We start from the raw sequence: 7,711 nt of genomic DNA, 5'->3' as shown, positions 1-7,711 counted from the left end.
TGGCAAAACCATGTTGCTATTTTTTACCTTTCGCTTTTTCGAAGGCTTTTTTGCGGTTTATATCGGAAATGCATTGAAAACTTTTGACTGAAATTATAATACTCTCTGCAAGGGTATAAAATGTAAAAATAAGAAGAAAAGAATATTTATTTAATTATTTGCAAAGCCAAACATTTGTTCTTAAAAAACTATATCTATGTTATAATAAGATATAAATGACTAATATTTAGCATGCCTGCCATTAGCCTCCACTACTGCTCTGAGGCGACGGGGCATCGACGAAATTAATTGGGATTTTCTAAGGGTTTTAAATTTAAATTTAAATTTTGGCCATCTATGATCCCGTCAATAAAACGAGGTTGCCCCACCAGAAGCTGCCATACAGGCCCAAACCATAACAAGACCTCCGCCATGCTCGACCGTAGCTTTTAGGTGTTTGATTTCAAATGCACGAAATAAGCTGTGAGCCACTGTACTAAAGTCAGAGCGATGAGAAATGTGGCTGTGTTGCCGATAATTCTGGAAGTTTTCCGTTCAGTAACCTTAACAACGCGTGCAGAAAGACAACCGCCAAATTCTATATATATGCTATATAGCACTTTCTTTTCAATAGTTTAATGCCCAGAAATCGAAGACTTCTGAGTAAGTGCAGTGTGTCAAGTAATTGTTTGGAATATGTAAAATTTCGTAGAAACCAAACATTATATTATAGCAATAAAAATGTAAATTTTTACATTTTTCCTTTTGTAATATCCTTTAGCTGCCATATAACTGAACGATTGGAATGCCATATCTTTGGAGTTTTTAAAGTTATTACGTTGGGATTTTTAATGAGTATCATATGAATAATTTTGGAGAATATAATTAACAAAATATTCGCCTCCGCCCGAAGTTAGCTTTCCTTTCTTGTTTCTCATATCTTTAGTTTATAATGTTGCTAACTGACATAACGTACCGGAAAATGACTCATAAGTTGTGATACTACAATTTTAAATAGACAAACGACAAATGTAGATCACATCTCTAACCGAGCGTTTTATTTTAATGGGTTTCCAAAAAGGTCATTCCCTATATGACAAACTGTATGTCAATTAATTGTTTGCCAAATTATAAAAAAAAAAAAAAAGGCAGTTAATTGTTAAAAATTTGTTTATGAGTTTTTGTTGGCTGATATGTTAAATAATATGTCAAAAGAAACAAGAAAGGAAAGCTAACTTCGGGCGGAGCCGAAGTTGATATACCCTTGCAGAATACTCTGTAAATTATATTCTCCAAAATTATTCATATGATGCATTCTTAATACTCATAAAAAATCCAAACTTCCTAACTTTAAAAACACCAAAGTTATGGCATTTCCAATCGTTCAGTTATATGGCAGCTATAGGATATAGTCGGCCGATCCTTATGAAATTTGGTAGGTGGGTTTGATTGGCCAACAAACACCAAAGTTACGGCATTTCCGATTAATCAGTTATATGACGGCTATAGGATATAGTCCTCCGATCCTTATGAAATTTGGTAGGTCGGATTGATTGGCCAACTATAAAACCCATAGAAAATTCCAACTTCCTAACTTTACAAACACAAAAGTTATGGCATTTCCGATCAATCAGTTATATGGCAGCTATAGGATATAGTCGGCCGATCCCGGCCGATCCCGGCCGTTCCGACATATATACTGCGTGCAAAGGAAAGAAGGGTGTGTGCAAAGTTTCAACTCGATAGCTTTAAAACTGAGAGACTAGTTTGCGTAGAAACAGACAGACGGACAGACGGACAGACAGACGGACAGACGGACATGGCTGTATCAACTCAGGAGGTGATCCTGATCAAGAATATATATACTTTATAGGGTCGGAGATGTCTCCTTCACTGCGTTGCACACTTTTGACCAAAATTATAATACCCTCTGCAAGGGTATAAAAATACTGGAATTACATAGCTCAATAGCAGACCATCGAGAATTGCCAAGTGACATTCAAACACACTTCACTCTTCACTTACTCTCAAAAACTCTCATAAGACCGTATGCCATGAGACAGTGCGTTGCAAACTTTTGACTGAAATTATAATACCCTCTGCAAGGGTATAAAAAGGATCTTCTGGCTTTAAATGTGATGGCCGATCGTTTATAAGGAATTCTGCTGGTCAAAAGTGTGCTTTGAGTGGGACTTTTGTGGGAGTAATCACAGCATTCAAGAGTGATTGGCTAAAAACGAATATGGTTTCACCACAAAAATACACCATTGCCTTCTCTAAAAAAATTGTGCTTTTGGATAACCGTTTTGATTTTCACAGGAAATCTTGTGTTTGCCACAGCTCTTTTGCTGGTGGTAGAACACGGAGATGCGGATATTCCCAATTGCGACTTTTTCGACACTGCTAATATTACGTCGGCTCAAAAGTTATCAAATGGTTCCTATCTCTATGAAAACTTGGTCATTCCCGTGCATTTGACGGGTGAATATGACTACAAACTTCTGCCGGACGACTCGAAGGAGAAGGTTGAGAGCCACCTAAGAGGATGTGTCTGCAAACTGAAGCCCTGCGTCAGGTTCTGCTGCCCCCACAATCACATATTTGATTATGGAGAGTGCCTTGAAGGGACGGAGGAAGATATGGAAAGCTTAGATCCTTTCCTGAACCTAACCCTGAACAACGGGTCCGTGGTAAAAAGGCACTTTAAAAATGAATTCATAGTGCAGTGGGATCTGCCTATGCCCTGCGAAAGTACGTTCTACCTAGACAGTCGAGATGAAGCGGATAAGTACACACTGTTTGAGGTCTATTACCTTAATAATTATGCTATATATGTGACAAGTTTAACCGGCATTGGCCTCTGTAGAACGGGACATTTAAACGCCACTATGACATGAAGTTTTTGAACAAGCGTGAATACTGCATGCAGCATTTTGAATTTGAAGACACAGTCCAAAACACAACGTTTATTCAAATTGCGCCCCACAATTGCCCGATAGAGCAATCTAAAACGGGAAAGACGGCGCAAACCGTCGGTAAGCTAATATTTACAATATTTAGATCCTTTCAAACTAACCATTTCTTTCTTTTTCTTTTCATAGTGATGATCATTTCGCTGATTTGTATGTTGCTTACGATCGGCGTGTACCTCTTTGTTAAGAAGCTGCAGAACTTGCACGGCAAGTGCTTCATCTGCTATATGTTTAGTATTTTCATGGGCTACCTCCTCCTGCTGCTCAACTTGTGGAGACTATCGGATGGTTTCTGCCTTACATCAGGTAAGCTGATTGCCTAGGAGTAATGCAAAAGTAACGAAATTTCTTCCCATCTTGGCTAGGTTACCTGGGCTACTTCTTCGTCATGGCCGCGTTCTTATGGCTCTCTGTCATCAGTCTGCACCTTTGGAACACGTTCAGCGGCACCTCGCACACGGTCAACCGCTACTTGCCGCAGTCTCGGTTTCTGGTTTACAATTGTTACGCCTGGGGAATGGCGGCGGTCTTTACCGGAGTCACCTATATAGCTGATAAATTCGTCGAGAACGAGGACTGGCAGCCTCGTGTGGGCCAGTATGAACAATGTTGGATCTATAGTGCGTTCCGATGACCGATTTCCGATTATGTTTGTGCCCTCACATGCAACTTCTCTTTCCACTACAGCTATGGAATGGTCTGCCATGCTCTACTTCTATGGACCGATGCTGTTGCTGATTGTGTTCAACATAGTCATGTTTACCCTGACGGCCGTTCGTATAATGAAAGTGAGGAGGGACATACAGGACTTTGCCAACAAGCCAGACAGGAATCATAAGCTCAACTCGGACAAACAGACGTATTTAAAATTATTCAATATAATAATATTTATTATGCCTTCCATGATTCCATTACAGGTACACCTTCTTTCTGCGACTCTTCATCATCATGGGTCTGAACTGGAGCTTGGAGATAATCTCATACTTGGTCCAAAACACACCTTGGTCTAAAGTATTACTGGTGGCCGACTACATTAATTGGAGCCAGGGTATCATCATATTCGTCCTGTTTATTCTGAAGCCCAGCACGCTGAAACTCTTGAAAGAACGGTAAGTAATCGACTGCAAAATTGTGCAATTAGATCGAATAACCAGGTCCCATCATTGTCTCTGCCTGAGCAGCATTAAGGGTGGGAGTGAGGAATCAGAGCCCGGTGACAGCGAAGAAGAGATCTCGCTTGCGAATACGAAATTTGACCCAAATGTCCTGTAATAGGTAATCCGAAGAGAACTGTGTCTTTGTTTACTTGGTGTTGGAAACCCTCATTCTACTAATAAGCCAACTAATAATCTTGCATGCCAGTTCAAAGACGGTGTTTTAATCGCACGGGTGTTCCGATATTTGTTTCTAAACACTTACACATGGGTATTTTGCTTGTTACCTACCAAAATTTTCTGCTTTTCCCTAGCAGGGCGTTTGTCTCCTGTCTTCACCTACTTTAATTGTTTGTTTCACGATAAATACTGCGTTTTTGTATTAATTAATTCTTATTTCATGTTTTTAATAACTTGTATCTCCTAGAAACCATCCGATGCCCAAATGGATTCCCGTCAGTACGAGGTCAAGAGTAAGTCGAAAGTCGTCAGGTTCGATGAATCGATTAGAAAGAACAACCTGTTCGGCGCCAAACTCATCATTGACGTAAAAGTCGCATTTTTAAAACGGTCTTTCAGTTTTCTTTTTCTCAGGAAATCAATGCATGTAATATTTTTATAATAATTAGTTTAACAAATTTACATTTATTCAAATCACACTGACATCACTCTAACATTTTTAACAAATTGTGCTACATTGAGAGTAAAAAAAATATAAAGTCTAAATAAGAAGAAAAAAAATAGGTTTTGATTTGCTGAACTTGCTTTCACGGTTTATTAGTTTCTTCTTGTAGCTTACCATTTAAGACGAAAATATTGTTCTAATTCCTTTTTTTCTCAAAATCTTAATCTTAATCTTAATATCTTAATTGTCAAACCTTTTCAATAATTTTTCATAACGGAAATACCAATAAATGAGTATTAACAACACAAGGAAGAATCAATTTTCGCTAGATAACGAAAACACCATTAAATAAATCAGTATAACAGGACGAGTTGTAGATGAATAAATTTTCGGCCCCACAATATATCGTAATACATCAGGCTGCCGACAATTTAGCCACTCAATTTTCGTCTGCGAGACACGCCCCTTTCACGAAAAGCTTCTTTATCGAAAGAAAATATTTTTCTAAATGCTTTCTTCCCAAAACCCTCAAACTGCCAAACCTTTTCAATAATTTTCTATAACGAAAATACTATTAAATAAATGAGTATAACAACACAAGTTGTAGATGAATTAATTCGTAATTGATTCAATTTTCGACTGCGAGAAACGCCCCTTCACGAAATGCGAGCACGCCGACAACTACATATATAAGCTTCTTCAACGAAAGAAAGTCAATCAAATTGCAAAATGGTCATGTTGCGGGAACTGACTCAATGGATTTGGGCCTCTGATGTGGACAGCGGCATAATTGGATCCATAGAGCTAAATGTCTGGCTTGCCCAGTTAATGGGCCTGCCGCTTTTGGATATCAAGACCGAGTCGAAACCCCAGAGAATTCGCATACTCGCTACCAGTTGCATTGTGCTGCCGTGCCTCTTATGCTATGTGTGCCTCGAAATATATGACCTGGTGCTGAACTGGAACGACGTTGACGTGATGACACAGAACGTGGTGGAGACGCTCACCCACTTGGGCTACTGGTTTAAGGTCAAGGTCGACAGCGAAGTGCATATTATTCCGCAAACTATATACTATTAAAATCTTAGGTGCTCAATACTTTTTACCACTACGGGGAGATAAAGCGGATCGTTTCAAAGTTTAGGTTCCTCACCAGGACTTGCGTCGTATCCCGCCAGCAGAGGACGACCTTCCACCAAGTGGAGGTCCAGAACAAGCTGGCCTGCCTCACGTACTTCTGTCTGACAGTCTTCTCCTCGACAATGTCCTTGGTCATGTTGCTGAACGGTGAGTAAGGGTCTGAATCTCCATTGCAACAGAAAAGTTTTACACTTAATACCTTCCTTTCGAGCAGAACCGGATGCGATGGCGGGAAAGCGGTTCCCATTTCGCGTCTATATGCCCAGTTGGCTGCCTGCTCCGGTACAGCATCTATACATGGGTCTGTGCCTGATTGTTGTCTGCTGCGGCCTCACCACCATCGACAATACGAATGTGCTGCTCATGAACCAAATCTGCCTGCACCTCAAGGTCCTGAATCTGTCCTTCGAAGCCCTGGAACTTGATTTGGACAGGCGGCTGGAGGTGGATCCGCACAGCTGGATGCAATCCATTGTCAAGTATCACTGCAGTCTGATTGAGTGAGTGGATCCCGTACAGTTAAGCGTTCCGGTCCTAATTATCCTTCAGTTTGCGTCAGCGGTTGGAGCGGGTATACATGCTGCCCGTCATGTTTCAGTTCGTATCATCCCTACTCGTAGTGGCCATGACGGTGTTCCAAATGCTCTTAAGCGACGGATCCAACAGCTCGGTGATCATGTACTTCCTGCTTGTGGGATTGATGTGCCAGTTATTCCTCTACTGCTGGTTCGGCAACGAGGTTTTCGAGCAGGTTAGTCATTTAAACTCCATATGTCAAATGGAATGTATCTATCTACTTTTCCACCGCAGAGCAAGACGCTTTCCATCTCCGGATTCGGCTGCGATTGGCTCCAATTCGACATTCGGTTCAGGAGGTGCCTCCTCATCTTCATGGTGAACGCGCAACGGCCTCTCCTGTTCACAGCGGGCGGATTCATGGGTCTCACTCTGACTAGCTTCGCCAACATCTTGGGCAAGTCCTACTCCATTGTGGCGGTGCTGCGACAGATGTATGGCAGGGCCGAATAAACTGAGGCTTTAAATAAACATATTACTGGTCGAGGGTTCCCTTACTCGGGTTAGAACATTCGTTTAGCCGCACTATGATAATTGGCTGTCATAAAATGTGTTTTCATACTGTAGTTGATTGGTTTTGGCTTGTAACCTGGTATTATTTAACAACCTATCATTATATTTTTGGTCCCTATTTTGTGAGTTACACTGTGAGACGATAATATATATCTAGTGCTGACTAACTATTTATCGAATCTATTACCAATTTTTTATGAATCAGTGTCTCCTATAAATGCCATCTTTGATTGATTTACGGACAGTTTAGGCTTTGAAAGATGAGGTTTTTTGCACGTGAAATAAGTATTTTAGTATTGCCAATGGTTTTCTCAGAAATTTAATACCTGTTTTGTTCGTGCAAAAGTATAGAACAGGGAGAATATATTCTCTTTCGCTTTCGGATCTCGGAAGTGTCTACTGCCGCGCTTAATTTTATCAAATACTTTTTGAAGTGACTTCCTCCCAACAAACAAGAAGAGACACTGTTTTGTGGAAGCAGCAATCATCGTTCAAAGTTTATTACTGGACAAAGTTTATTACTCGACAAAGTTTATTAGGTATACACAATGTGTTCTTAAGCTTTAACCATATTAGAGCCTCTATCAGTAATACATTTAATATTACCAATATTTTGAAAATTACATTTTTTAAACAAGCTTTTGAGTGTGTACTTTAAAACATATGAATCGTTGCAGATCTCTGATATCTCATCGCAAACACCCCAAAGAATAAACACGCTCGTAAACAACTTGTCAACAACTGAGGGCAAG

At 40.2% G+C, this 7,711-nt stretch overlaps 2 protein-coding genes across 4 annotated transcripts; both read left to right on the top strand.

Moving 5' to 3' along the window:
- Nucleotides 1-558: 558 nt before the first annotated feature.
- On the top strand, nucleotides 559-4,809 carry LOC108037190 (G-protein coupled receptor Mth). Of its 2 annotated transcripts, XM_017113709.1 has the most exons (9): nucleotides 559-642; nucleotides 2,299-2,783; nucleotides 2,846-3,014; nucleotides 3,081-3,257; nucleotides 3,317-3,571; nucleotides 3,639-3,810; nucleotides 3,869-4,060; nucleotides 4,133-4,226; nucleotides 4,533-4,637. In XM_017113709.1, exons 1-8 carry the CDS (start codon nucleotides 618-620, stop codon nucleotides 4,221-4,223), a joined length of 1,566 nt encoding a protein of 521 aa, XP_016969198.1. In that variant the 5' UTR covers nucleotides 559-617; the 3' UTR covers nucleotides 4,224-4,226; nucleotides 4,533-4,637. The 2 variants fall into 2 exon arrangements, with proteins under 2 accessions (XP_016969198.1, XP_016969197.1); XM_017113708.2 differs by lacking the exon at nucleotides 4,133-4,226 and having other exon boundaries at nucleotides 4,533-4,809.
- Nucleotides 4,810-5,146: 337 nt separating this feature from the next.
- Nucleotides 5,147-7,659, top strand: LOC108037192 (odorant receptor 94b-like). 2 transcript variants are annotated; one of them, XM_017113713.2, is made up of 6 exons: nucleotides 5,147-5,759; nucleotides 5,819-6,017; nucleotides 6,085-6,370; nucleotides 6,420-6,621; nucleotides 6,681-6,948; nucleotides 7,637-7,659. In XM_017113713.2, exons 1-5 carry the CDS (start codon nucleotides 5,460-5,462, stop codon nucleotides 6,897-6,899), a joined length of 1,206 nt encoding a protein of 401 aa, XP_016969202.1. In that variant the 5' UTR covers nucleotides 5,147-5,459; the 3' UTR covers nucleotides 6,900-6,948; nucleotides 7,637-7,659. The 2 variants fall into 2 exon arrangements, with proteins under 2 accessions (XP_016969202.1, XP_016969201.1); XM_017113712.2 differs by lacking the exon at nucleotides 7,637-7,659 and having other exon boundaries at nucleotides 6,681-7,121.
- Nucleotides 7,660-7,711: the final 52 nt, after the last annotated feature.

This window comes from Drosophila rhopaloa, unplaced genomic scaffold (genome assembly GCF_018152115.1).
Source record: "Drosophila rhopaloa isolate 14029-0021.01 unplaced genomic scaffold, ASM1815211v1 contig_159, whole genome shotgun sequence".
In the NCBI taxonomy this organism is placed as follows: Eukaryota; Metazoa; Arthropoda; class Insecta; order Diptera; family Drosophilidae; genus Drosophila; species Drosophila rhopaloa.
The sequence above is the reverse complement of the archived record's forward strand: the minus strand, read 5'-3'. Positions and strand labels throughout refer to the sequence as shown.

Excerpts from the sequence above, each read along its gene's own strand:
- LOC108037192 (XM_017113713.2), top strand. The coding sequence starts at position 5,460 with ATGGTCATGTTGCGGGAACTGACTCAATGGATTTGGGCCTCTGATGTG. Across the intron at positions 6,018-6,084 it reads CTTGGTCATGTTGCTGAACG|AACCGGATGCGATGGCGGGA; the intron begins GTGAGTAAGGGT and ends CCTTTCGAGCAG. Across the intron at positions 6,622-6,680 it reads GCAACGAGGTTTTCGAGCAG|AGCAAGACGCTTTCCATCTC; the intron begins GTTAGTCATTTA and ends TTTCCACCGCAG.
- LOC108037190 (XM_017113708.2), top strand. The coding sequence starts at position 618 with ATGCCCAGAAATCGAAGACTTCTGA. Across the intron at positions 2,784-2,845 it reads ATAAGTACACACTGTTTGAG|AACGGGACATTTAAACGCCA; the intron begins GTCTATTACCTT and ends TGGCCTCTGTAG. Across the intron at positions 4,061-4,532 it reads CTGAAACTCTTGAAAGAACG|AAACCATCCGATGCCCAAAT; the intron begins GTAAGTAATCGA and ends TGTATCTCCTAG.